Here is a 27,050-nt window from a genome sequence, read left to right as displayed (position 1 = left end):
GAACTTCCGATACAACATAGTGTTGGCGTTGAGAGGTCAGGTGGTGGATGTGAAAGACGAGAGATGTTGTATCTGCGTCGCCGTGGAATCTAAACCGAGCGAAGGCAAGAGAAGAAGGTAATGACATTGAAGACAAAATGGAAGTCGACGAATGTCGTGGGTAGTAAGGAGGAAGTAAACATGGGTGACGTCAGAGTAGACGATGAAGACAGTGAGGGCCGAAGCGGAAGAGTAGAAGCGTACGTCGAGATGAAAGTAGGGCGAGGGAAGAATATGAACAATGGCGAGGAAATGTGAATATAATTAGTCACATGGGCAAGATAATTTTTGTGGGCAGAGGAGAATGCAAGAGGTGAGCCAAATCGTCGTCGTAGACACCGAAGGCCTACGACCTCCGGCCTTCAACCCCGTGAGGTGCCTCCACCCAGCCCATCCACCCGTTCACCGGACAGCCTGTCGACGTAAAGCGAGTCCCGGAGTACCTGCTCGGATGGCTTGGCGCGGACCGGGTGGACGTCAGCCTGAAACATGCCTCCAGTAAGTATGGTCTGGATGGGTTGGATGACGATGGACGGACGAAAGCAAACAGGGGAGAAAACTGACAGCTGTGATCGCAAAGCCGGCTCTTTGCGTTGCGTGGGCTCGCTGATCCTCGGGTGCCCTCCTTCTGCGTTCCAAGGGCCCTTCGTTCCTCTACCACCGTTCTTGCCTGCGTACCAGCAGGAAACCCGCTCCCTCCTTTCGTTGGCAACGCAACCCAGCTCCCTCCGCTCGTCCCCTCCTCGTCCTTGGGCTCGATACGCTCCCTGATGTCATTTTGGAATTTGAACGCCGAGCGGAACGCGGAGAGCTCGATCCGCAATACGGTGTGTACCTCCATCTCGTCGCACTCTGGTTCCATGATGCGGGCGATGACCTCCGCGACCTTGAACCAGACCTTGAGGTTGTCACTTGCGGGAAGGATGACGCTTTAATGCTGGTTGAGCGACGTTCTCGTAGCGTGGGCGGCAGAGAATACTCACAGCATAGAACTGGGATCCATCTCTCTGGACTTCGTTCCTCGGAAAGAGACCTACGTAGAATCAGCTCGCACCATACATAATAGGGCTAGGTAAAGACGAGGACACTCACTTGCAACACCTTGCACAAACTAATTTCGCTTCGACGACGGATCCCGCTGGCTGTGGATCGCTGACGCCAGCCCGAGGACTTGCGATACATCGCCGAACGTCTAGAGTTTGATACCATTTACTTCAAGATTGCAAGGGACGAAGGCGAGGCCGGGGAAGGACAGGAGAGCTGAAGAAGGGCTGAGAGTCTATCGCCGCAGATTTGCCTGCTTGGCATACCAGACGGATGAAGGTGGTTTCCTAGTCGGTTTTTATGAGTGTTGATCTAGCCTCTAGGTTATTGTTGAGTCATGACGGACGATGAGAACATCAGCGTACCATAGACCATCAACGTCCAGAGTACGAACATCTCTCAAGACATCTCTATCCGAGCATCAGAGGATGCCCGCGAGATGGACGACTCGACTCGATCACGACACGTCGGAGAAGATAACGAGAACATGCGACGGCGCGAGTAGTTTGATAAGCATGAAGTGTGAAGTATTGTATCAGTGCAAGGATTGGTCGTCGAGAGGCATCGAGTCTCGACGACAGTGAGATTGCTGATTTAGGGCAGGTTGTTTGGTGTCTTGGTAAACCCCTGGACATCAAGACCAGAGTGCAGACTCAGGGCACCATCGTCAGATGTCACAGAGCCTACCACAATCCATCGGCCGCCTCAGATTCCAAACCTCTGAATACCGCACGCCTATCAATGCGCACCCGGTACCCAACCTTCGGTGATGATGTGTGGATTGACGGTGTAGGGGTAGACGAACTACGCATACGGGTGCGGGTAGTGGTCATTCGTTCAGCGGAAGTGAAGAGAGAGAATAGAGCGGTGCAGAACAAACTTCCTATCGTTGACGTCGACGTCGAGGACCAAGATTATTGGTTGTTGAGACTTGGGTAAGGATAATAATCTCATGATGAAGTTAGCTCTGGCCAACCAGAGCCTCTTCAAACATCCCGAAGCGTCTTTCTCTGCTCGTTACCCGCAACATCCCTTGAGCAGCGGGTCCAAGTCTACTAGTGCTCGGCCCTCTAAGATGCCTGTTCAATCGACCCAACGTATAATACGCCCCTTTCTTTCGAGTCACCATCATTGCGAACCCGGTCTCCGGTCCCGAGATGTTCATAGACTTGTGACTTGGCCCCGAGCCCGAGGTTTGCGGGTAATGGGGAGCAATTATCGTTTAAAACTAATAAAAGCTCATATCCGGCGATCCTTCATGGCCCTCCATCTACAAAATCTCCCTCTTGCATCGTGTCTACTTCGGCTGTGAACTCAAAGCTCCTCTCGGTACATTCACCGCATAACTTGCTTCAAGTTGCTCAGCATCTCTACTGATATGTCTACACCATCTCGGACCCGCGTACCAGTCATCTACGTTCGCCCTCGCTTACTTCCTTGCCCATGACCTCTGCAACTGATATCGTGATTAATTCAGGGAACCGGTGGCTTTGGCAAACCCGGTCCGCGTTCCAACGGGGCACGTATCCACACCGTCGCCGATGCCCACACCGTGCTCGATGTCTACTTTGCACGCGGGTACACCACGCTCGACACTGCTCGCCTATATGGAGGTGGGACGTCTGAGGAGGTATGTATGATGCCTTGTGCAAATGACTATGACACAAGCGCTTAATGGGAAAACTGGTGGTATCTAGTTCCTGGGCGAGATGGACTTGCCTCAGGGTGTGACGATTGACACCAAGTAAGTTCCATTGCATCGACATCGTGCTCGATGCTGATTCTCAACGAACTCGTATCTCAGAGCGTTTCCTGGGCATGCTGGTGCGTTCAGCGCGTCGGGGATTCGTGCATGCCTAGAAGCATCACTGCGTGCGCTCGCTGGAAAGAAAATCCGGACGTTCTACCTACACGCTCCTGATCGGGGTACACCTGTCGAGGAGACGCTCAAAGCGATTGACGAGCTTTACAAGGAAGGACGTTTGTAAGGAAATCCCAGTCTTTCAGGCAAGGGTTTTTATTGAATAATTGAATACCATTTACAGTGAGGAGTTCGGATTGAGCAACCATTCCGTATCGCAGGTTCGCTCTTTTCCCCGATTACTACTGTGAACCACATATAGCTGACGGGTTTCTGACCCAAATCATCAGCTCGCAAACGTCATACGAGTCTGCAACGAACACGGCCGGATCAAGCCTGCCATCTATCAGGACTGCTACAATGCCATTGAGCGGGACGTCGAGGACGAGTGAGTGTCATCCCTTTTCCGTAACTTAACGCTAACTTCAAGCTGTAATTTATTCCTTGGTCCAAAGAATAATCCCCCTCCTCCGCGCACACTCTATCCGATTCTACGCCTACTCCCCGCTCGCAGGCGGCATTCTCACGCCGCGCATCCACACGCTCGGGGCCGTCAAGGACGCGTGCCACGGTACCTCCTCAAATGACGACGGAGGCAAGGGAGGGAGCGAGAAGCTCGCAGGGACGCGGTGGGACATCTCGAACTCGCACCAGGCGCCGCTGCTGTACCAGAACTACGGGTGGATGATCGAGAGCGGGGCTGTGCATAAGCTCGCGGGGGAGCTGGTGCGTTCTTCTCCTTTTACTCTGATGATAATATCGTTTCTCCCGGGATCGAAACATAATGAAACAGAATATACTAATGCGAGATTGTGGTTCATAGGAGAACCTCGATCCCCCGATCCCGCTCGCCCAGGCCGCGCAGCGCTGGCTGCAGCACCACAGCAGGCTCGACCCCGCACGGGGCGACGCGGTCGTGCTCGGCGCGGCGACTGCGCCGCAGCTTGAGAGGAACCTGGATGATTGGTACGTTCGATGCTTGCTTCACTCTAAGCTTGAAATAACGTTGACCGACATTCTCGCGCCGTGCAGCGAGATGGGGCCGCTCCCGGATGACGCGCTTCAACTGGTCAACGATGCGTGGAGGAAGCTGAAGGAGTTTGCGCCTAAGGTTGTGTCATAATGTAGTGTGATGATGAAGGTTACGTTGTGGATTCAAGTTATTTCTATTTGGGGGCCCGGGCCACACGCATAATATTCACCATGTTCTACACGTAACCCCAGTGTTCGTTAGTAGTCTCCTTTGTGCAGACGTTCAATTACACGTGTCGCTGCGTTCATACTTCTGTTGTTTAACTCAAGGGTTTAAGTGAGTACGGCTGTGATTCATGCACGACGCCCTCCTCACTTGAATAAGTTGGCAGCAGAACCGTTTCCCGGCTTCGTCGATCACAGTCCCCGCGCTTCTTCTATGTCGTGATCGTGGCTCAAGACCAAACCAGACTTGCGAACGCGTCGCACTGACACTAAGTCGTACTATATCTATATCAACATGGGTCCACTGGTCGACTCATGCTGGGCCTACCTCCACAAACATATTTCATCTCAAGAACACGCTTTTCACCTTCATTCACCCTCATTTATTGATACTTCGAGTTCGAGCAAAGAACTGGGATCAATCTAATAATTATCACACAACAAAAGGCCATCCTTTTTATTCTCGTTGTTATACTTACACATCGAACATAAAAACGAATCAGACAGACAAAAGCGCGGGATCGTGCGTGGATTATCGAGTGCATACGCCAGTACGAGTCTCGCACTAGATCGAGTATGCCCCCGCGGGCTAATCAACGTCTTGAGATCGACGAACGGACCAACCATGCTAGGTTTTAAAGCGAATGAGAGGATGGAGGGGTAAGACGACGCCAAGCTGCGTATCCCTGCGACATGGATGGAGGAGTCGATGTCGACGTAAAGTATGGCATGGCCGAAGCAGCCAAAGGCAAAGTCACTTACAATGCTGTAGATGAGTTGGATGATTCCTCGTCCGTGCGCTCCGTGCCACCGTCTTCTGAGAGAGGGGCATCGACCCCAAAAGCTATCGGCAAGACGATGTACGGGGCTCTTGTGCGAATCCGCCTTCGTCCTCTATTTTTTCTCTAGCATAGGCTTTGATGTCAATGCGGGGTGAGGAATCAGCCAGCCCGCAGAGGGCGAGTTCTGATACGAGGAATACCCAGATATTCGGCAGTGGCTTATCGTCAACGAGTGTTTCGACTCCAGATAAATTGAGACATTTCCGGCGCCTGAAGGAGACAGCCAAGTCAGTGTATGCCGTTGCATTGGTTCAACCGAGTCACTCACTAAAATATTCTAACGCGATCGAGCCAGAAGAAGTCGACTCGTGCATCGACCCGGAGCAGAATGCGTTGGTCGTCGCAGCCAGTCGGCTGATATTGCCAGTCCCCCATCCAATCCCACCCTCAGGGTGGAATTTGGATAATTTGCGGAGTGCCAACGTACACTTGAAGACCTATCTAGCGAACACCTTACCGCCTGCCACGCGTCCTCGAGTCGGTTGTTGGCACACCACAGCGCTTGAACCTCCGATTCGAGCGCAACATTGACTGGGTTGAGGTGGCGAATGAATAACTTTTACGACCGCAAATTCGTGGAAGAGGTGTGTGCTATGACCGTTGAACGTTGAAGCCAAGTCGCGAGGAAATGAGAGATTGCCAAATAATTGTATCATTTGAGCATCTGAGCATCTCTTCACGCAGTTGTTCCCACCTACTTGACCCGCTTCATTGCCCCGCAAAGGCCAGACACACTACAGTATCCTTGCTACACCAGATTTCCTCTCCTTCCTTTCTGTCGACCCAGGACATCAAGAAAGCTAAAGTGAACTAAGCATGACATGGTCAAATTAAACGTCGCAATAGATGAATCCGCCCTCCTCCAGGCGTACAAGATATCCTCTCTCAGCCCCAAGTAAGGCCGCCAACCTCGCGCTATGAACGTATTCCGCTCACTTCGTCGATCCTCAGGAAATGGGAAGAAGTCGACTATGATCTCGAAGAAGGACTCGCCGACGCGATGAACAGCTCCAGCGGGGAGGGAAGGGGTGACGCGCTCGGCCTTGGAGCTGTCGTCGAGTACGTTCCCATATCTCTCATGCATATACTCATAACTCAGTATCATGTAGCTACAACGGCATGGACGCAGAGACAAGTTCGTATTAACCCTCATCCCTACCCTCGATGCCCCGTCCTCGCGCTCTCTGACATCCGATCCAACCTCGCTCTCGTTTTAGAGGCGTCCATCGTCATCTCGTCCAAGTCCTTCGACCCCAAGGCATTCCTCTCCGTTGTCCATCCAAATGCAACTTATCAGGACCTCTCTGCTGGAATATCGAACCTGGATTCGTCACTCAATGCGCGGTCCGAGCAGGTGCGCGTTCTCGTGGAGGACAACTTTGATAGGTTCGTGGCAGTCAAGGCGTCTACGGATGGTGCGTACGGTATCATTCCACATGGATTATGCTCACTAGAACCGGTGGAACAGCTCTGTACGACGAGATGCGCACCGGGCTTCTATCCGACAAGAGCGAGCACGCGTCCAAGCCCCTGGTGGACCTTCTGAAACGTACGACCGCCCGCTGCCCACCTCTTCCCCTTCCTTTGGCTGATCACTCCGGATAGGCGCTGCTGTCAAGGCTGACCAGGTCTTCCTCCCCGTCCTCGAGAACGCGTCCAAGGCGCAGAAGCTCCGTACGACCCTCGGCGTGTTCGAGCGCTCCAAATTCTTCTTCGGCCTCCCCGGCTACCTCGTCGAGTCCATCGAAGCAGTACGTCCCCTCCTCCCCCTCCTTCCAATTCACCCCACCCGAACACCACGCTGACGCCTCGTTTTGTGTACCATAAAGGGCCGCTTCGAAGCCGCCCTGCGGGACTACAACAAGGGCAAGTTCCTCATGGAGTCACGCCCGGGCCAGATCCTGCCCGTGGGGAACACGAAAGACGGCAAGCTGCTCCCGCAGCAGCGGCGCATCCTCGACAAGGCGTGGGCCAACGTCGAGCGCGTCATGGGCGAGATGCGCAGGCTGCTGCTCGCGCGGCTCGAGGAGCCCCGGCGGACGGTCGAGGAGCAGGAGAAGACGATCGAGTGAGTGGGATCTATGCCGTGTGTGATATGGAGAGTGGTCGCTGACGAGGTGGGTGGGCTTGCAGGATACTGCTGGAGCTGGGCGGACAGGAAGACCCCGTGTGGACGTACTTTGACAGCCAGCACAAGTACATTATGGGTGAGATGAAGAAGGCGTTCAAGACGACGTCGCAGAAGATCAAGGGTACGTGTGTTTGCGAAACATCCGCCCTTAGCCTCACTCAGCTTTGCATTTCCCCGCATACTGACGTTTCCACCCTACCAGTCGCACGCCAGAAGTCAGCTTACTCAACGACCGGCCTCGACTCAGTGAACAAGGTCCTTGCATCTCAGCTCCAGGTGTGCATCGCCGCTCTGGATGGAAATAAGCAGGCGTCGGAAAGCATCATCGGTAAGCCTTTCTCCACTCTCATTCAATTTACACTCGACCCGAATTGGTGACTCTAACGATTTCCCATGTATAGGCCAGACGGGCGAACACGAGGTATGGGAGGCGATCTGGGAGATGATCAAGGGCGTCTCAGAGACAATGATGTCCTCGCTGCCCAACTTCTGGCGGATCTCCAAGGACTTTCTGAACGGCAAGTTCAAGCGCGTACGTCCCTTTCTCTCGCAACGCACGATACACTTCACAGCTGACACTCTTCGCGATTGTAGACCTCCACATCACGCCGGAGCCCCTCCCAGTGCCGCCAAATGGCAGTCGACATCGTGCAGCTCTACGCCTCGCTCCTCTCCGAGTTCTTCGCACTCTCCGACTTCGTCGTCATGTCCTCCTCTGCCACCGCCTCGTCTAACGGCGACCGCAGCGCGACGTTCCCGCCGCTGTTCCCGACGCACGCGAACTCGGTCTCGACGGCGCATTTTCTGAGCAAGCTGCTCGGCGAGATCCAGGAGTGCGTGAACGACGTGACGGGCATGGAGATCGGCGGGGAGGCGAGCTCGGGGATGAAGAATCTGCTGGAGAGCGCGCGGTGGAAGTTTGTGGAGATTCTGACGGACGGGTGGTTGCGCGGTACGTTCCCTCTCCCCTTCTGTTTTTTTCCCTTTCCGCTTGCTTAATCCCAACCCATCCATGCAGACTCGAACCTCTTCTTCTTCGTCGAAACATGGACCCCGTCCTCGTCCTCCCCATCCACGACGCAGTACCTCTTCCACTTCGAGCTCTACCAGCGGTACATCGCCACCGCGGCCTTCAAGCTCGCCGGCGCAGTCGACCTCAGCTCCTCCGGCGGGAGCGTCTCCAGCTCCGGCTCCAACTCCGGCTTCGGCTACTCGAGCGTGCTGCGCAGCGCGAAGAAGGCGTCGATCCCGCAGGCGTTCGCGGGGCGGATCACGAAGGCGTTCTACGACTCGCTGTACGCATTTTTGGACGGGCTCGTGTTTTTGGCGTCGGATCAGAGTCCGGTGGCGCGGGAGAGGGCGGAGAAGAAGGGGAGCGAGGCGGCGAGGGGTGTTGCTGCCGGGAGGGATTCTACGGGCGGGTTTGGGAGGCCGGTGGGCGGTGGGGTTGGTGCGTTCGGGAGTGGTGCTGGGGGTGCTGGTGGCAGTGGTGGGGGGATGGCGGGGGATGATCGGGATCTGGGGGATTCGGTGAGTGCGGGGGTTCTCATGTTTTTTTTTCTCAGCTTTCTGATATCTGGTGTTTGAATCGATAGGATACGAGGCTGCTCATTGTCACGTCGAATTTTGCGTACCTGCAGGCGACACTTCTGCCCGGCATGCTGACGCAGTTCGAGGACGCGCTTGGTCAGTCGACCAACAGCGATCGGCAGGTGAGCTCCCGCTTCCTCGCTTGCCCTGATAAGCGCTGGCCTGACTGACTCGATATTGCACAATAGACGCTACTCAAAGTCGTGAAAGAGCTCGACCAAACGCTCTTCGAGGGCTACACCAAGCCCAAGAGCGCACGCGCGACCTCCATCCTGCGCGAAGGCATCGTCGGCGGCGGCATGGACTGGTACAACACGCCGCAGCCCTCAGAAATCCGCTCATACATGTACGACGCGCTCTTCTTCCTCGTCGAGGTGCACGCACAGGTCTCGCGCACGGGCGACACGCCCCTGCTCGAGCGCGTGCTGCACACGCTCGTCGAGGACGTGGCGTCGCAGGCGCTCGCGTCGTTCAAGCAGGTGAAGAAGTTCGGCATGGGCGGCATGCTCCGCGCGACGCTCGAGATCGAGTTCCTGCACCAGACGCTGGCAAGACACGTGTCCCCGCAGGCGGCGGACACGCTCTCGCAGCTGTATACCCAGATCTCGCACGCGTACGCGAAGCGCCCCGGGGACGAGAGTCTGCAGGCGAGCCTCGATAGAGTGAAGAAGACGCTGTCGGAGAGCAGGCGCGCGACGCATGTCGATTTTATGTGTTTCCGCCAGCCGAGGGATAAAGCGTCCGCGTCGTCGGGGTCGGTGGGGCCGGGTACGCCGGCGAAGGAGAAGCGGACGAGGGAGCGCGGGGAGAGGGACAAGGACAGGGACCGCGAGCGCAGTCGGCGGGATGGAGTGAGTACGCCTGCTCGGGAGCGGCCCCCGCGCGCTGTTCGACCAGATGTCTCAGGCTAGCAGCGTTCGTCATTTTCCATTTTACAACATAGTCTTCTTAGGCAGCGGGTGGACAACAAAGGGACGAAACCGATGGATAAGGGTGTGATTGGGTATATGCACCTCGCACACGTGTCGATGCCAGCATTAGTCCTGAACTAAGTATCCACAGTATGTAACTTTACACTCTATTGATGGAAGTTGAGAGGGCCTGCTTATACGGCCTCTCTATCATATGCAAAATCAGTGTCCGTTGACCACGCTCGGTTACGAGGGACCTGCACGCCGGGCGCTTGCTAGGTCCTAACCTAAACGCCGGGCTTAGCACCCGCAACCTACGCCAACAAATCGACCAGAATCGTAATGACACCCAGCACTGTACGCCACCACACCAGTCAGCCAGCGAACCACTCAATCACAACACAACCTGACAAGGGAAAAGGAGCCCACGCACCGATCTCGATCGCAATCAAGACGATGACGATCGTCTCGAGGCGCTCCGCGTGGCGCGAGGACACGGACTCCTTGAGGAGCTGCAGCATGTCCTGGAGGACCTCGACGCGCGTGTTGAGCAGGTTGATGCGCTGCGGGATCTCAAGGTAGCTTCGCGCGGCGTCGTACAGCGGCTGTAGGTCTGGGTAGCTCTGTTTGTTTTAGTTTGGGTATTGTCAGCACTTTGCTTATGCATGTATGGGGAGAGATAAGAGGGAGGCTCACCCAGAAGACCTCCTAAGGATCGACGACAAAGGACAAGCGGGCGAAGCGGGTGAGTCGGCTGGTTCAGTATAACGAAAAGTAGGGGCGGACGTACAGGTGAGTCGAGCACGGATCCGACGGAGTTGATGTTCGTGCGGAGGATGAAGAGTTCACCGATCTTGCGCATGATTTCTGCGCGGTAATTACAAGGTCAGAACGCGAATCCAAAAAAGCAGACACAGTTGATCGAGAGCATGGGGAGAAGGAAAGCTCACCTTTGTGCGGCATGCCGATCTTGCCGGTCTGTATGATGGCGTCGGGTATGTCCTTTGTGTCCTCTATCTTATTCGAGATAAGCTCTTCGAACTAAGTTACATGCATGCGTTAGATGGCGCCGCAATGGTGAGGCGACCGTTGTTTGCTTACTAGTGATATCTTTGTGGATTGCGAGAGAGCATGCGAAAGCGAGAGTTTGGTCCTTGACAGCTTATCAGCACGAAAGGCAGCCGGGAGCGCAGAAATCGGCTCACATGTAACTCGATCCTTTACGGAGTGTTATAACGTCGTTGTATATTCTGGGATATTGTCAGCTCCCTGCCGTCGTGTCAGAGGCGGTATCTGCTCACCGACTATAATTAGCATAGTAGAAATTAAGGTCCTCCATCTCAACGTCATCGGGGGCTATGTCGCAAATCCTGGTCAGGCTATGCAACAGCAGAACTCGCCAATGAACATACCTAACCGCTCCACCTCAAACCGTTTTCTTGTTTTACACGTTAGCATACATACACCAGTGGTCTGTGCGTCTGAATGAGGGCACTCACATTGACGAGAGGAAACGGCGCTCCTGCGCCTCGGTCATGCCCCAGAGTACGACCGTACCGTAGTCAAAGAGAAAGATTTCCGCCGAGGGCATGGTGACGTCGAAGCGTGTCTTCTTCTTCTTGATGAAATGCCCGCCGTCCTCGGACGCGTGCTGGTGCAGCTCGGGGACGCCGAGGAGGTCGCCCACGCGTTGGTCGGGTTGGCGGGCGGGCTCGGTGCCCTCGAACGAATACGGCGTGTAGAGGACTTCGTCGATGAGCCGCGGGTCCGTGCCGTGCGATGCACGGCGGGCGTTGAAGAACTTCATGGCCTCATGGAGGCGGTAGGAGCTGCGGGAACACGGAGATTGGGGTTGGTAAACACCGTGCTCTGGGGGATAATATCCGCTGAGATGCATGCCGGGCGGGAGGAGACTCACCTCGCTGTGGCATATGTGGTGACGCGGGGGAGCGACTTGGCCTTCTTCTTGGTGAGCTTGAGCGCGTCGCGGCGGGCCGTGCCCTGGGGGATGAGCGAGAGCGAGCGCAGGCGGACCTCAGCGTCCTCTGCCTCCTCCTGCTCCTCGTCCTCGTCCTCGTCGTCACCCTCGTCGGTGTCTCCAGTTGTTCCCAGACTCTCTTCGTTCTCCGGTGGGACGTTGAGCAAGCGTTCCTCGGCCTGGGCGGGCTCTGGCTGCTCGGGCAGGACCTTGAGTTTGCCAGCGACCTTGGTGGTGCGGTTTGCACCGCGAACCTTGGGTTCTGGGGGGTCCTGCTGACGCTGTTTGGGTGCTATGAAGGAGCGTGGTGTCTGTTCTGAGGGCGGCATGTCGTGTACGGGGAACAGGAGCAAGGGCGATAGACGTCGCGCCTGATGAGACCAAACCTCCGTCTGAGGTCACCGCGTCTATAATTAGTAACCTCATCAGCACTGCGACTTTGCCTTGACTTTCACTAGCCTACATCTGCACAAATTGGCCCCATCGTGCGTTTGACACCTTACTAACATTCTTCGACATCCGCCAAACAGCCTCGCCCAAGCCACTTGCTGATCATCACCGACATGGTACGCTGTGGCCCCATTTCGCGCCAGGCGGAGACGCATACATGCTAGAGAAGAACGGTGAATAACACGACAACTAGTCTCCTCCAAAAGCTATCCGTATGCTGTGGCTGACATCCATATACTAGCTTGCGCATCTTAGGCGCTCTTAAACAATTCGATAAATACAGACCACCAGATGTATGCGCACTAGGCAGCTGGTGTTTACAGTTTCTTACAGCAAACAAAACCGTCGACGCAAAGACGCGACTACCCGTACCCGATACCTTCCTACCACCTACGTTCTCCTCATCCTCCCCCTTGCTACATCTTCAATATGGTGGCTCCGCTCCTCATTTTCTGAAGTGAACCCTCCAGACAGCCTCTGGGGTTCTCGGCTAGACGTTTACACAACTTTTGTCCCTACTCCACCACTTTTTTCTGGCTTCCAGCTGCGGCAAACCACCGTCTGGCCCCAGGCCTTCTGGCGGAGGAAGCTCTTTCATTGACGCTCTTTCATCGATACTCTTTCATTGCCACAATGGCTCTTCCAGAGCGGCCTCTAAGGTGTCTTTGCTGGCAAAGCGACTGTCGGGAAAACCTGGAACCCGGATGGACGCGTCTCGACGCATAATTACATTCCGCTACCCGTTTTGACGCGTCGGCAACTACAGGAATGGTACGAACGCCTTCCGAAAGCCATCCCACCCCCGACCCGACGTCGTTGTGGTGCATCCATATCAGCGACAAACCAATCGGAATGTGTTTTTACGCCATGTTTACGCCATTTTGACAGTATCAAGATGCAGGTGCGACGACGTTGGCAACGGGGTTTCTGCATTTGCGTCAGAACGCCCCTCTCCAGTTTTCCGACACGTCGATTACGCCCAACTGATGATTTCGAACACTCATTCCGTCCTTACGAGGAGAGTCCCAGGAAAGCCTTTGCCCTCTCGGTCCCTTCCCTACCTTTCAGACCATTCAGCCTCACTCATCCCATCATCATCCCTCACTCACTAACAGTCAAGCACTGGCGTGGCCGGGCCGCATCGCACTGAGAGTCGCCACGCCATGCGGGTACGGTCGCTCCGGGGGGATAAAATGATGATGCAGCGTCTTTGGTATCCGGTCCTCCGCCCATTCCGCCATCGATAGAGCACCAAGGCCTCGAGGCTCCTTTCGAATCTCTGCGTGTGTGTGCTTCTATCCGCTCAGAGTCCGTTGAGCTGCGCAGAACGTGCGTGTCTCTCCGTCTCACGATCCTTGCCGCTGTCTTTTGGTTGAAGAGACGGCCATTTTGAACATTGTGCCAGTGCTTCCCCCTGACTAATTGGGTTCAAGTATCATTGCATGCCATCCTGACCACCATTCAGGTCGCTCCCATGAACAGGCACGCATTTTTTCATATTCATTATAAGATTTTCGCTTACCTGCGCCAGGACTCTTATACTGAATGGCTCCCGGAAGATGTTCTCGACCCCAGAAATAGGTTTCTACTACTACCAAGATGTTTTGCTTGCTCGACAAATCGAGTCAGGTACAAAACTAACGGTATAGTAGCAGAGAATTTACGGACATAACCGTTCACGATGAAGCGATTGAAAAGGATGCGCCAGGTTGCAATACTGGGCATTTCCACTGGCGCACTCCTGAATGGACATTGTTGATGAAGACGAAGAAGTGATGCGAGATTTCGACCATTAGCGACATCGTAGCTCTCATTTTTGGCCTTAGAACTCCCCGACTGCATTTTCCCCTTCTTTCCCACATGGAAATAGGTCCAGACCCACTTTCGTGAGTGAAGTTGTAACAAATAGACCACGCGACGATCACTTTGAAACTCAAAGAGATCTTTACCACAACACGGTAAGTTTTAGGGCTCTCGGTACACGCATCTCAAAGCATGCAGAGTTACTGAGCTGCCAAAGAAAACATTTTCCTCCAGGGAAGTAGCAACCAACTAAACAAACAAGCAGATTCTTCTCCTGACGATCCTTGCTTGCCTCAATCTGGATCACTTACGGATCGGTGGCAGTCGGATCCGCTCGCAAGGGAAGTTTCTCAGCCCACTCCGACGCGGCGTCCTGCTTCGCTGCTCTCCACAAATACTAGCGACACAGCATCTTGCATCATGGGCTGAAACCGTGGGTGCTACTACCGCTGCTGTCCCCAGGGAAGATGTCACTGAACTGCGTTTTGGCGCTCGCGAAACCCTGAACAAGTGTCAGGCACTATGCGACCCACACGCCGGCTCCTTGCAGCACGCAGCATGCAGTATGACCCTGCTCCTCGCGCTTACGTTGACCTTGTTACCCCGTTCGACGCGCCATGGAAGTTTAACAAATCGGAAAATTGGAAGCTCGTTACATACCTAGCGTGTTAGCGCTTCAGCCACCATCACAACATTCAGTTCTTTGGGAACGCAACGGCGACTTACGAGCGTTGTGTTCGAGTACTCGGGCTGCGCATGCGCAGAACGGAGTATCAGCGGATGCGGCCAGCCAACCGCCGAGAGATAACATTGTTGGAACTCCTTATGTCTACATTAGTATCTGGAGCACCGTTCCATGGTACCGCCCTATGTCCTTCTGGCCTTTTCCCACGTCCCAATGTACCGGAAGACTCGGGGCCCCCCGAGTCCGGCGGCAGGTGCGTGCGCCCTTGTCCTGCTTCTGTACGTTCCTGATGTCAAGTGCTCATACAGTACATGTATGAAGGCGAGTCCCAAAACCACGTTCTTGTCTGCGGGACCCGCCGACGGCGAGCCTATGTAAAGTACAACCTGATCCCCGCTACCTTCTACCGCCTGGCGTGCACATGTCGAGATAGCCCCTGCGCCAGTGTGCGATTCTTGTCTCTCTCCTATCTCCTCTGATGTACGTATGTAACAACAAACCTGGCGTCAATCTAACCTCCCGCGATCCTCATCCGATCAGCAGGCCATTTGCCATTTCCAACGATTTCGCCCTGATCTCCGCTCTTCCCGTTTCACTACCGCCTTTACGCCTCAGTCTGTTCCATCTCGGTGTTCTAATGGCGCCACCGACGAAATGACTTAATCCTCCTCGAGAGATTACGTCCGCACGAACACTTATGCAAGAGCCTCTCTCATCCCGAGCTCGAGACCCTTTTGGCTGGTGAAGATCACCGGCCATATCGCCGGTGTACCAGTGGCGCGTGGTTGCATGCAGCGCGTCAAAGCGCCGTCGCACCCATATACATCTCAAGGCTTGCTTTCTCCAGCCGTCCGCACTGAAATGACTACGTCACCAGTGCCGCGGTTCTCTCAGGGTTTCCTCGGACTCTCAGACAGGGTCCCTCCATTGCTTGAGACAAGTGATTGAAATCTGGGAAGTGAACTCGCCAGTTGCATTTGGCGGGCCGTCCTCCGCACCCAGTGCAGTTGCGCCCTTGTTATTTGATGAGAAATTGAAGAACTAGGCGGCCTCGAACGAGGGTGTCGTTTCAATTTCCTGAGAGGAAAGAAGAATAGGTGAATTGTTTGGAGCTTGGAATACCCACTTATCCCCGCCTTGGCTTACCGCCCGGCCCGCTTTTCGCCGGGCACTGCAAGCTTCAAGCCACGGTGACAAACATGTGAGTGTCATTCATCGTCTTCGCTGAATGACGGATGTTCGGATAGCATGCCAGAGTCTGGAACAATTTAATGATCGCTGAAATGCGAGGCAGCGCACCAAGACATTGCGTCAACTTGACAACAACGTTTACTATATTTATGACGCAATTACACGTGCGAGTTTATACACAATATGAACTAATAACGGGAGATTACAGCTTGATATGCTTCAACACATGCAGCCTCGGTGATATGAATCATTAAAAAGAATCACTTCTTGCTGAAAAACTCGTCCACCTTACGGTCCGTCTTCCTCCGTTTCGACGACCCCTCTGAATTCTGCACACCGCCTGCTCTTTTGCTCTTCCGAGTACCCTGTTCGTCACTCCTGCTTCGTTGGTCAACCTGAACCCCTTCTCCACCTCTGCCTATTCCACTGCCGGCCGGGCCGTCCCCAACGCCTTCTCCGACATCGCCGCTGTCCGCCGCACGATCCGCACTCTCCGAGCCCTTGTCGTGCGCGCCCTCGAGCTCCGCAGTCGCTCTCTCACTCAGGACGGCTTCGTGATCGCCGTGGTACCCTTTTTTATACGCCATCTTTATCCTGGAAATACACCGCTCTTTTTCAAGCTTGTCGTCGAGAATGGGCATTGGATAGTCCCGCCCGATTATGCACCCCGCCTTTTTCTGTACGTCGATCGGCGCCGTGTGCGGGGCATAGATGTACTAGCCGTTTCATAAGCAATGACATTAGCGCCACCGGCCCTTGAGGGCGGGGTAAGCGTGGTGTAGAGTAGAAGCACACCTTGTCCGGGAACTTGGCTAGCTCAGGACAGAACTTTCGAACGAGCTTGCCTGTCTTGTCAAACTTTTCTGGAAAGCTTTTGACGCCGTACACTCGATCTGGAAAAACACACGTGAGTACAAACCATCCAAGGTTTTAATAACACTCGAATATAGCACGGCGAAGGTCACTCTACCGCCGCCTGACCAGAGTGGTGGGTGGAAGTCCGCTAGGTTGACACTCACAGTATGACGAAAAGAATGCAGAGCACGAAAGCCCTGCATATCCGTGAGTAAAACCAGAACACCGACGCATCATCACCGCCGGCAGCACCACACAGCCCAATTTCAGGTCGCCGATGAGCATAAAAGCATAAAGCATCGTCAGCAAGATCAATCATCCTATCTTCTGAACGCACACGCGGGTACAGAGCTGCGCTGCACTTCTGCACGTTAATACTCACACATCCAATTTCCCGCGTTAGAGCACGGGTCCCAATCTATGAGAAGTTCTGTCATGGTTGCATTGTCAACATGAGACTTGGCTATCATTCCGCCTCTAAATGAGCAGTCGTGCATCACCGCGCTACTCACCGTCAAATACTTCTGCGCCGCGCTCCCACGAGATATAGCACTGTCCCCGTGTAAGGAAGCACTGTAACGGCACGCGTTGTTAATACAAGATATACAAAAATATTCGCGTCGGCTGTCATGCACATGCGCGCAGACCAAGAAGAGATTGCGCAAAGGCTCACCGCGACGGAGTGCCTCGCGAGGTGATGTATCCAGCCTTCTAGGCGGAGCTGTCGCATGATGGCATCTATCCATGGGAAGCCCGTCTTTCCCTCCTTCTGAGATTCATGATTTTCGTTAGACACACGCGGTCCACAGTCACCCGCCGCCAAAAGAGTCCCCGAAGACGCGTCCCAGACAAGCAGCGGCGCCACCGGCGTCATACAGAAGCAAGTTCATTGTAGAAACGCGAAGCCAATGCAAATGCAACCTTGCCAGAAGCATCGAAATGTAGCCGCCAAGTTCACGATGTGCCATTTATAGGTTGTCGCACGAAATCGAGGAAGCGATATTGATTACAGGCAGCGTACCCCGGCGTGATTGGCCAGACAACCGCAGACAACGTTCGCGGGGTATGCAGAGCAGGCTGGAACGTCAGAACTGCGTTCAAAGCTTAAAATTCAATGGACTCGCCCATGATTGAAAGCGCTCCTCATCAACCGCGTTTCCCCGAGGACGAGGGACAAGTTTGCTTCCGTCAGCAGCGTATTGGTTCTGTGATAAGTCTTCCTATCAGTTTTTCCGATCCGATCGCGGGTCTCCGAAGTCCACAATCTCATATCTCAACAGAGCGAGACGCACAGGTAGCTTCCAGTCAATGAATCTAAGCAGGGAAGCGCGTTCGAAACATTATTAGCTCTCGGCTGTATTACGGGGAAATGAGGAGAGAGAAAACAAGAGCGGCGATCACGACGCGGAAGCAAAAACAGCCCAGCGTTGCCAGGACTGCAGATCGCTAACCCTGGAAAGATTATCCCAGACGTGCTGCATAGCGAGGGGGAGAAAGCCGTCGAAGGATATCATTGCCCCTCTCCGGAATGATCGCCAATTTACCTGCAGATTGAGTTCCCCCGGACCTGTCCAAAGTTTATTCCCTGGGCACACTCCGCCGCGTAGTACATTTCTCGAAAAAGAAGCTGGCCTTCGAGGTTTTCCGGTGCTGCATGCGTAGAGAGCGTTCCACCACGGTGGTGAAAGGCAAAGGGTTTAGGCTCGGATAACATCTGCAACATTAAAACACGACAGAAGACACACGTTTCGAAGCGGGCTTTGACTTCTTCGCGTCTCCGTTGGACTTAACGTATTCGTCGACGGCGTCCCGTACGCGCCACAGAAATTCCCTCGAGCTAAGGCAGCCGAATTTGAGGTATGGCGACTAAATGTTTTGTACGCGTAAGCTCCAGCTCCAAGATAGCCATAAAAGATATATATAGTTTCCAAAAGCGTTGTGAAAGCCGTCTGAACGTGAAGTACTAGGAACGCACCAAAAGGGTAGTCGCAGGTGGATCAAACTCTGCAGGACTCGTCTTGGGTTTAGCAAAGGTGGCGACGCGGACCTTATCTCTGCAGTAAGCATCTAGTCTTCGCAATGCCTCAGTTTCGCCACCATATATAGATGTCGTAGCTGGTGGGAGTCCGAGCTCATCCATGGATGGTATCGCAAATTCATTATTTGGACCCGCGATATGATCTAGAAAGTCGTCGTAACGGGTAAATCCAGGTCTCAAACTTCCGACATCTAAGGAAGATATACCATAGCAGTGCAACTCCGTCTCACGCGTATCCTCGTTCAGATCCGTATCGCAGCCAATGGGTTGATTTTTGCGAGTAAATGCGTCTCCCAAGTCCGTATCTCCGGGCGGAGGCAGTTTTTCTGGAGGCGGCAGTGGTCGTTCAGGCTCAGGCAAACCTTGAGCTGCCTATATGCGCTCCTTAATGCGCATATACTAGAGAAAAGCGCGCATATATCCCACTTACCTTCCGCCAGGAAGCAAGAGACATCGTGGGCTTCCCGTGGTTTGCAGCGACGACGCGCTGCGGGTCGTACAGTGTGTGTCCATGAACGGCCAGAACCTCCGTGCCGCCAAGCGCCCGCACGCGCTTCACGACCTCAGAGTCGCGGATCGCGGCATATCCCGCCGTATCGCGCTCGTACACAAGATGCGTAATCTTCCACTGGCGGCAGAGTGCTGGAATCGCCATCTGGGGCGGTGCGCGGACCACGAGGAGCCGAGACTCGGGGCTGCGCGTCGTGAGTGCAGCCGAGAGGTCGTGCATGCTCTCGAGAAGGAAATTGAACCTTCAGAGAGCCAATCGCGGTCGTCAGACTAAACGGAGGCTTGGCGAGGGCCAATATGAAAGAAGACTGGACGCACCGATTGACACCGACGCGGTGAGAGAAGACGTATTCGGGATCCCATGTCCAGACCTATGTACAAGCATGCATGTATGAAGAATGAGATGTTGTGAGAACACTAAGAGTAGAAACATAGGGGCTTCGCACTGGATACAGGACTTCGGGGTTGAGGGCGAGTGCTGCATGGAGCGCGGGAGAATCGTGCACACGCAGGTCGGTGCGAAACCAGTAGAGGACGCGCGTCGCCTTGGCCATGGTATCGGGCCAGCTGCTTCAGACTCGAGGGCGCTCTTGAATCGTATCTCGAGGCAGAAGGATGGATCACCGCGGCTATCGAGGCGAACTAGACGTGAGAGGGGAGTTACACGCGGCGGTCGAGGAGTGCGAACCGCAGAGGCTAAAGTAGGGACTCGAGATATGAGCGCGAGACCAGTTACAAACGCGGCTTGCGTCAACAGTCGACAATCAGCCAGTAGCAGTAAGCGCCGCGCACGGCCAAGTATTGAGAGAGCGAGGGGTGGGTGCGTCGACGTCGTCGACGGGGAGGGTTCCACCGAGGATGCGGCACATACGTTGACGCACAACAGCCACAACGATGGCGGGCACCAAGTGGAAATCGCATCTCGCGTCTCTCGATCGTCCGCTGCGTGTCGTAAGCAGCACTGACTCCACCATCGCGCTCGGGCAAACATAAAATCAATAAAGAAGCGTGACGCGGATTAGACGAGCACGTGATGCCGACGACGCGTGGTTTCGTGGCGTGCGATGCAAACTCCGATACCTTCTTTTCTTCTCGCATCGAAAGGATTCCGCGAGGAAACTCCGCGCCCTCGCCTAAGCATGAGAAGGCGAAAGAAGGCGGAACGCAAGGGTCAGGATGGTGCTATGGTTGGCACCGGGAGCTCGCGATTCCAGGGCGTCTTCCTCGAGGGTAGCGCCGCCCAGCAGTACTCACCGCAGACAATCTAGGCTGGTTTCTGAGGGAATATTGTTAGAAAGTGGCGCGAAGACGGTAATCTTTTTCTATGATACTCACATGAAAAGGTAAACTTTTCCACCATGACTTGCCCGATTTAGGAATAGAGTCCGAAGGTTACTGGCCAGAAAGGGAAAGTCCGTCTACTCAAAATTTCCTTACTGCCCGAATAGACAATATACAGCTGAAATATTTACCTTTTCAAACGAATATCTACCGAAAGTGTACCATCTTCACGCCTTTTCCTAATAATATTCCCTCGCCTGGGTTATCTGCGGTGACTGCACATGCAAACCGAAGCTAGATCAAGCCTTTGATCGGCGATGACCATGCTGGCTGGCCCGGCTCATTTGAATTATAATAGACTTTGAATATGCTCGCGCGCATCCGAGTGGATGATCCGTGGTCCTGGACTCTGCTCTGCATGGCGATGGCATTGCATCGCTGTCTGATCGACGTCTTGGCGGCGTCAGCGTCGCAGAAAGCGATCGGGTCTGCGCTGGGTCTGCCAAGATCTCTACACGATTCAATAAGAACAGCGATACACAAAACACATGCAACCAGCTACTACCATCAAGACGTGGAGAAGGCCAGACTGCGCATGCAAGGTCGAGATCCATCCAAGGTCGCATTCGAAAATATGTTTACTACACGCGTACCTGTGTACGTGCTCTACATAACTTACAACTAATATCAAGTATGCAGTCCGTGTGACCAATTGCAAGGTCAGATGTAATTGTATGAATATCGAATCCCTCTAACAAGTAATGCGTGCATGTCCGTATCCACTATAGAGAAGAAGAAAATAACTTGCAGTTGTACAAAGTGATGCCAGCGTCCGTTCTTTGAATGCATATAAGCGAATAGCAAAATCGAACTTCCAATCAGAATAAAACATAGCAGAACCCCACCGTCTCGCGAAGCGAGACTCCCAAGCGACTTCGTGGCGCCACACGCGATGAAAGCGAGGTCTAGGGAGGACACGTTGACGAGCGAGCGAGCAGGAAACGCAACAACGGGGACACATCACCGTTGCCACGATGGTGATGTGCTGCCACCTCCAGCCAACAGAACATCCATGTGCTTCCCCCCTCCCCGACGTGCCCTCGCCACGATACAGGGGAACAGGGGTGCGACGCCAGGCCCCGCGCTGCATGTGCGTTTTTAGCGCGTGCACACGCTCAGAACCCCTGAATACCCGAGACGACCCCACCAGCGCTGCCAGTCCCCACACCCACGAGCTGCTTCCCGCCGGCGCTGTCCTGAACGCCGCCAAATCCGGGGCCCGTGCGCGCAAATCGCTGCAAGAACTGCTCGTCTATGGGGTCGCGTCTTGGATACGCGATTCCCTGCAGATATTCGAGGGGAACGAGCTTCGCTGCTAGCTGCCCCGCGTTCACCACGCCCAGCCGAGGCGATGGCGTCGGGGGAATGGATCCACCAAGAGAACCAGAATCCCGCGACGAAGGTGATGGCGAATCGCGGTAAGTCTGAAGGTGCGAATATGCTGACACTGGCGGCTGTTGGTACAGCGCCGGTGCCGAATACGTTTGTTGCCGCACCCCTGTGCTTGGACTTGAGCTCGAGCTCGCTACCGCGGAAGCCGCGGGGTCCGGGTGAGACGGGAGGGAGTACGTTGTACGACGTTGTGGAGAGAAGTAGCCACTTGAAGAATAGGCCACCGAGGGAGATGTCGGGAACTGAGCATAGCTATTGACATCGGATGGGTCCATCAACCCGGGTTGTGAAACAGCAAACCTAGGTGCAGGGGGTGGCACGACACCACCCTCAAGCCTGGCGGGTGCATGCGCAAGACTCTTCTCCACGACGGCTTTGGGGATGTCTTCTTCTCGCCTCGGGCGTGGTGGGGCACGAGCGCTGCGGAACCAGCCTTCGGGAACGGGCACGTCTCCAACACCGTGTAGTTGGTCAACCGTACGGAGGCGGTCGAGTCCTTGTTGGCTAAAGTATGCAGCTATAGTAAGAAGGAAGCGATTGCATCGATGAGCTAAAGGGAGCAAGAAGTGAGCGATCCAGACGTACTGAGATGCCACTTGCGGGACTGGTTTCGAGGACGGTCTTCAGGAAGGGTGACACGGACACTGTATGTCTGTTTGATGAGACGTTCGGCGTCGTTCCCCGAGCGTGAGCGAGGAGATGGATACATGCTGCGTGCCAAATAAGAACCAGGTCAGCGATGGATCATAATGCGGCGATGTCCATGAGAAGCATCGAAGTTCATCCAAAATGAACAAATGCAGAGAAAGATGGATGGCCGCACGGGAACAAACAAACGTGGCCCCGCGACATGCCAGTCAGTCCTGGGAGCAAACCCGCGGGGACACGTCCGCCATCCTTCATATCCACGGGAGGCGCAGATCGCCGCTAAATCAAAGGACTGATTTGCAAGGCTGACAATGGAAGAAATGGCTGGGATCCACTCGGATGGCTTATCCCATCCGATCAGGACCAAATAAGCAAATCGGAAGAAGAATACAAGAGAAGGACGGACAGCAACAACAACAGAGAGCGAAGAGAGACCGCGCCGCCTACCTGATCATCTGTGCCCATGGGACTTCGATGTTGCTCGCCCGGTCGTTGACGTCGCACTCTTTTTGATGGTAAAACAGAAATTCCTGCGAGGATGCAGCATGATTAGCATGCTGTCTGCAGGGGTGATATGTCGATCCCATTCCGTGCTCCAGCTCGAGACGCGAGGCTGCAGGGTGCAGAAACGCCGCTAGATGCGTGTATGCTGGCCTAGGGCCGCAGACCGCAGCGGCGCCCGAACAGGCAGAGCATGCGTGACAGCGAGGGTACTCACGTCGCGAACGCGGCTTGGACCCCATCCCATACCATCCGTCCTAGGTGGCCGAAAGCATGAGCGTTGAAGAGGCAGAAGGATGGTGAGAGCGAACTCACCAGCGTTCCATGCCGAGACCGGTGGCTTCCGAGTTGGCACTGCGCTCTTCCCAGACATAGACGTTGCCTGGTATGATGGCCCGTCGTTCCTCTGCGTCGAGGCGACGTGTGATGAGGGGGAGTATGTTGCGGGCGACGGCGTAGAAGACGTGGAGGGCGTCTCTGGTGGAGCGGATGCGGGTGTTCTGGAGGGAGGGCTGCTGCATCGCGAGACGGAAGGTGTCTGCGCTGTGAAGGGGAGAGAGGAAGGGAGAGACCGGGGTGGTACAAGGGACGGGGAGGCATGAAGGGAGGGATATATATACACGTCTGTATAGAGTACATAGCTGGCATTAACATTAATATTGTATCAGCGAGTGTGATTCGGCGCGTCACGACTGTGAAGCCCGGACGTCGAGACGGCCCTGTCAACTTTGAATTAAATTTAGGTTTCAATTGCCTCAGCCCATCATCCCTCTTTGGGTCCCGCAATCTCACTCGAATCTGTCCACCATCTCGTCCCTTGCGAACACCCGGCCACTCCGACCGGACGCCGTCCCCTCGTTAGCCGCCCGCCGGATCCCCGCTCCATTTGGATTTTTGGCTCAAAAGCTTATCTTGCCTAATATTCCTTGGCCCATTCCTCCGATATCCATTCCTTTGGAACTCACCCCTCCCACATCCACCCTCCCCTCTCCCGGATCTATCCGCACCCCTCGCCAATCGCCATCCATCCGTCGCAGAAGGCTCGCCATTTCCTCTGCTAATCTATCCATTCACCCTCTTTCTCTCCGACGTTTAGACGCCATGCATGCACTCATCTTCATCCTGCCGACCCCGCCGAATGCGCGCAAGCATGGTCCATGATACTTCACCTCTCACAGTCACTCACTCGCTCGGCCCCCTCTCATCTTCGATCACTGTCATCGGCCACCCGTCGTAGGTTATTGCAGCCACCTACGTTGTTTCTCCCAGCCCTTCATTTAAAATTAATAACCTCTGGCGTTTATAAAGTCCACAGGCACACGCGCCGTAATAAGCTCGCACCTTTGATATATGCTCTCTCTTCTTTGTACGCGATGTTCGTATGCACACATCAGTCACCTATGAATAAACGTCTACCACACAAGTCAGTGGCGTAAATAGGCCAGGTTATTGTCGGAAACCAAGCAGAAGCTCATCTCTGCTTTTCTCATTTCCAATACAACTGATGATGATCTTCGCAGAAACACCGCCGCCCGGCTGCAGATCCGGCTCCCTCAGGTGAGACTGTGATGTTCGACACACCCTCTCTTGTCTCTTGATCCTTCTTCCCTCCCGTTTGTAATTCTGACAGCAAGGGACCACCCTAATCTTCCTTTGTGCATGCAAGCGTCCATCTCAATTCCATTCTTTCCTATCACCGCCACGCACTAACCCTCCAACAACAATGTGCGTGAACAACATCTTGACAACGGCGCTACCAACTGTTTGGGATCGATGGAATCTGTCGGAGACAATGGCAATGATCCCGTACCCCGCACCAGAAGCAAAAGAGCCATTCCTGGCGTACATATGTATTCTTTGCAGTGCGCCATCCGTGGCTACAATCGTGCTGTCGATGTCATCCACCGCACGTTGAATGTGCAGCCAGTTTGCCTGATTGCGCTCGCCATTGATTCCGCGCGAGTAACCATCATGGGCTTAGCCTGTACACGTGAGGCGGGGTACGTTAGGGTACGATGCCACTTTTGTGCATTTCTGGAACATCATAGTTCCGTCTCCGAGCCAGCAGACCTCGGTGGCGTAGTTTTAGGATGAGCGAGTGATCGCATTGTCACATTGCAATTGGACTAATACAGTCGTGCATCATTGCGTGGAAGTTGAGAAGGTGGTTATCAGGAGAAGGGAAGTCGGACACCCATCCAAACCCTACCGAACATTTGTCGAGTGTGCTATTTTCTGCTCCCGCGGAGGCCGCCAGCGAGCTATCGTACTCCCATACCCGCATATGTCGCGATTTGCCAGCGCGAATCACCTCGTAACATATGCGACGACGTTCCCTGGGCCTGACGGAAGCGTCTGGCAGGTCCGAGTTTGGTCAGCCACAATTTCCTGAGAACGCTACCTTCCGATGTGCCTGATGGCATGTGTGTTTCTTCCATTCCGCTTCCATCTTACCTTTTTGCCTCAGCCTCACGCGCGGTCATCACGACCACGCCTCCGTCTCCCCAGGAGCGGGCCCATAAGGTTTTGCAGTTTTGCTTCCGCGCATACTGCCGGCCGAAAGCCTAACTCTCGTGGAAATGGAATGTCAACGCGGAGGTGACGGTATGTACGTCAGGGGGCGTGTCATAGCCAGGAACCGAACGGCCTGTCCATGCACCGCAAATATTAGCTGTCAAAACCTGCCGTCAACGGCACGTCGCCCGCCGCCACGACCGGGGCGGTCCCATGTCCGGCGTTCTCCCAGGCTCTCTCTCCGCCCCGTGACGCGATTGGCCGGCGGTCAGACCGCTCTGTATCTGGTACTGTGCTCTCAGCTTTCGACCAATCGTATCGTCGCAGCAGTGCGCCTCGGTGTTTCCATTGTCAGTCAACTCATTGCAATCTACGTTCTCCCATAGGCTCGGGCTCATCATACCGTAATGCAAGCTACCCACAGCGCTGGAACGAATGATCAGCGCAGCCCCAGTAGAGGTTCGCAACGCGACGAACAACGATCGCGGCGCATACGACCGCGGCGCTGCGGGCTTACGACTGACTGAACGTGCCGCCACGGCTGGGATCAGGCTCTAGCTCCGGCGAGCACAGATCAGGTCGACCTTCTCTCGCGCTGGACGACACAACAAGGAACGGGGGTGAGGATGGCACGGGTACGTGTACGTTATGCAGTTTTACCGCTTGAATTGGGATCATTGATGTGAACATGGACGTTTCAGCATAACGTTAACCTTACCGGCATGCTCGCGGCACAAGTACCCCAGCCACAGAACGCGACGCATCGAAGTTCACCTTGATTTACCGTGTTTTCGGACGGACGGGGACTTAATCTGATGCTCATGCACATGCATTATGGGCGGTAACGTTTGGCGGCCCGTAGCCGCGGTAGCGCATTCAGTGTGGCGGGTTGAACCTTCTCGTCTAAATCTCGCACAGGGTCTTCACGCGTTGGCGGCGTGCTTCTATCCGTCCACGATCAAAGTGCGTTCGGGTTCTGGGAAAGATGACTGAATGGAATTCCGCAGTTTTACGAGGTCAGTTCAGTCTAGGCCTCGCCCACGCGCTTGCACGTTTCATGAGCGATTGTCGAGAAACCACACGGATACCCTCATATCTTGGTTTGCCTGCATAACATGATCTCCATCCGGCACGGCCGCGACTCGAGAGCGTCTTATCGAGTGTGCAGGTCCTCTCTAGCACTCAGGGTATCTCAGTTCAGACGTGGCAAACCAGGGGTAACGGATCCCACTGGTTGAAGAAACGTTTTAGAGGAACGCAAAAAAACAAATCTTTTGCTCCCTCACAGGATCTATCACCGTGCGTTCCTAGAGGCAGGTCCGTACAGCAAATGTCTGTGTATCAATAAGCTGATTCCTGGATCGTGGCAGTCTCGATAATTTCTCTCTCTAGTGCTGCAGGTCCCATCCTGATTCTCTTTAGTCGCCATCGCCATCGAAGATGGCGTCGGCTTTAACCCAGATGCAACTTTCCGACATGAATGCGATGCTTAGCCTTAAGTGCAATTCTAGCAAGATGATCTAGTTGCT

At 54.5% G+C, this 27,050-nt stretch overlaps 6 protein-coding genes across 6 annotated transcripts; 2 read left to right on the top strand and 4 right to left on the bottom strand.

Annotated features, from left to right (window-relative positions):
* Positions 1 to 103: 103 nt before the first annotated feature.
* On the bottom strand, positions 104 to 1,364 carry CONPUDRAFT_168225 (uncharacterized protein). The gene is made up of 4 exons (XM_007774456.1): positions 1,132 to 1,364; positions 1,023 to 1,072; positions 578 to 968; positions 104 to 521 (listed from the first exon to the last, which is right to left on the bottom strand). Exons 1-4 carry the CDS (start codon positions 1,246 to 1,248, stop codon positions 402 to 404), a joined length of 678 nt encoding a protein of 225 aa, XP_007772646.1. The 5' UTR covers positions 1,249 to 1,364; the 3' UTR covers positions 104 to 401.
* A 991-nt stretch (positions 1,365 to 2,355) lies between these two features.
* Positions 2,356 to 4,497, top strand: CONPUDRAFT_84398 (Aldo keto reductase). Its single transcript, XM_007774455.1, has 10 exons — positions 2,356 to 2,500; positions 2,561 to 2,713; positions 2,781 to 2,827; positions 2,888 to 3,067; positions 3,129 to 3,165; positions 3,235 to 3,332; positions 3,400 to 3,670; positions 3,768 to 3,910; positions 3,977 to 4,253; positions 4,302 to 4,497. Exons 1-9 carry the CDS (start codon positions 2,462 to 2,464, stop codon positions 4,065 to 4,067), a joined length of 1,059 nt encoding a protein of 352 aa, XP_007772645.1. The 5' UTR covers positions 2,356 to 2,461; the 3' UTR covers positions 4,068 to 4,253; positions 4,302 to 4,497.
* A 1,220-nt stretch (positions 4,498 to 5,717) lies between these two features.
* Positions 5,718 to 9,841, top strand: CONPUDRAFT_168224 (uncharacterized protein). Its single transcript, XM_007774454.1, has 14 exons — positions 5,718 to 5,878; positions 5,935 to 6,042; positions 6,093 to 6,118; positions 6,201 to 6,398; positions 6,452 to 6,532; positions 6,589 to 6,734; positions 6,813 to 7,051; positions 7,117 to 7,235; positions 7,317 to 7,442; positions 7,516 to 7,646; positions 7,709 to 8,066; positions 8,133 to 8,644; positions 8,710 to 8,826; positions 8,893 to 9,841. The coding sequence occupies exons 1-14, from the start codon at positions 5,805 to 5,807 to the stop codon at positions 9,613 to 9,615; spliced, it is 2,958 nt and encodes a 985-aa protein (XP_007772644.1). The 5' UTR covers positions 5,718 to 5,804; the 3' UTR covers positions 9,616 to 9,841.
* Positions 9,842 to 9,929: 88 nt separating this feature from the next.
* On the bottom strand, positions 9,930 to 11,922 carry CONPUDRAFT_157496 (DUF155-domain-containing protein; the record flags this gene model as incomplete). The annotated part of the gene is made up of 11 exons (XM_007774453.1): positions 9,930 to 9,970; positions 10,049 to 10,238; positions 10,312 to 10,323; positions 10,406 to 10,482; positions 10,566 to 10,656; positions 10,717 to 10,768; positions 10,821 to 10,865; positions 10,917 to 10,971; positions 11,028 to 11,053; positions 11,115 to 11,444; positions 11,534 to 11,922. The coding sequence occupies 11 exons, from the start codon at positions 11,920 to 11,922 to the stop codon at positions 9,930 to 9,932; spliced, it is 1,308 nt and encodes a 435-aa protein (XP_007772643.1).
* Positions 11,923 to 15,929: 4,007 nt separating this feature from the next.
* On the bottom strand, positions 15,930 to 19,679 carry CONPUDRAFT_129501 (uncharacterized protein; the record flags this gene model as incomplete). Its single annotated transcript, XM_007774452.1, has 15 exons — positions 15,930 to 16,438; positions 16,518 to 16,615; positions 16,742 to 16,774; positions 16,960 to 17,007; positions 17,090 to 17,150; positions 17,251 to 17,346; positions 17,702 to 17,782; positions 17,870 to 17,891; positions 18,122 to 18,227; positions 18,323 to 18,443; positions 18,553 to 18,758; positions 18,822 to 18,987; positions 19,046 to 19,367; positions 19,444 to 19,496; positions 19,572 to 19,679. 15 exons carry the CDS (start codon positions 19,677 to 19,679, stop codon positions 15,983 to 15,985), a joined length of 1,977 nt encoding a protein of 658 aa, XP_007772642.1. The 3' UTR covers positions 15,930 to 15,982.
* Positions 19,680 to 22,268: 2,589 nt separating this feature from the next.
* Positions 22,269 to 23,528, bottom strand: CONPUDRAFT_29128 (uncharacterized protein; the record flags this gene model as incomplete). Its single annotated transcript, XM_007774162.1, has 5 exons — positions 22,269 to 22,375; positions 22,444 to 22,568; positions 22,954 to 23,036; positions 23,225 to 23,264; positions 23,323 to 23,528. Coding segments are annotated over 5 exons (561 nt in total), but the record flags the coding sequence as incomplete, so codon positions are not given.
* Positions 23,529 to 27,050: the final 3,522 nt, after the last annotated feature.

This window comes from Coniophora puteana (assembly GCF_000271625.1).
Source record: "Coniophora puteana RWD-64-598 SS2 unplaced genomic scaffold CONPUscaffold_12, whole genome shotgun sequence".
Lineage (NCBI taxonomy): Eukaryota > Fungi > Basidiomycota > Agaricomycetes > Boletales > Coniophoraceae > Coniophora > Coniophora puteana.
The sequence above is the reverse complement of the archived record's forward strand: the minus strand, read 5'-3'. Positions and strand labels throughout refer to the sequence as shown.

Excerpts from the sequence above, each read along its gene's own strand:
- CONPUDRAFT_168225 (XM_007774456.1), bottom strand. The coding sequence starts at position 1,248 with ATGGTATCAAACTCTAGACGTTCGGCGATGTATCGCAAGTCCTCGGGC. Across the intron at positions 969-1,022 it reads ATGGATCCCAGTTCTATGCT|CGTCATCCTTCCCGCAAGTG; the intron begins GTGAGTATTCTC and ends CCAGCATTAAAG. Across the intron at positions 522-577 it reads TTTCTCCCCTGTTTGCTTTC|GCTGACGTCCACCCGGTCCG; the intron begins GTCCGTCCATCG and ends GGCATGTTTCAG.
- CONPUDRAFT_84398 (XM_007774455.1), top strand. The coding sequence starts at position 2,462 with ATGTCTACACCATCTCGGACCCGCGTACCAGTCATCTAC. Across the intron at positions 2,501-2,560 it reads CCCGCGTACCAGTCATCTAC|GGAACCGGTGGCTTTGGCAA; the intron begins GTTCGCCCTCGC and ends TGATTAATTCAG. Across the intron at positions 3,911-3,976 it reads GAGAGGAACCTGGATGATTG|CGAGATGGGGCCGCTCCCGG; the intron begins GTACGTTCGATG and ends CGCGCCGTGCAG.
- CONPUDRAFT_168224 (XM_007774454.1), top strand. The coding sequence starts at position 5,805 with ATGGTCAAATTAAACGTCGCAATAGATGAATCCGCCCTCCTCCAGGCG. Across the intron at positions 6,119-6,200 it reads CGGCATGGACGCAGAGACAA|AGGCGTCCATCGTCATCTCG; the intron begins GTTCGTATTAAC and ends CTCTCGTTTTAG. Across the intron at positions 7,236-7,316 it reads GACGTCGCAGAAGATCAAGG|TCGCACGCCAGAAGTCAGCT; the intron begins GTACGTGTGTTT and ends CCACCCTACCAG.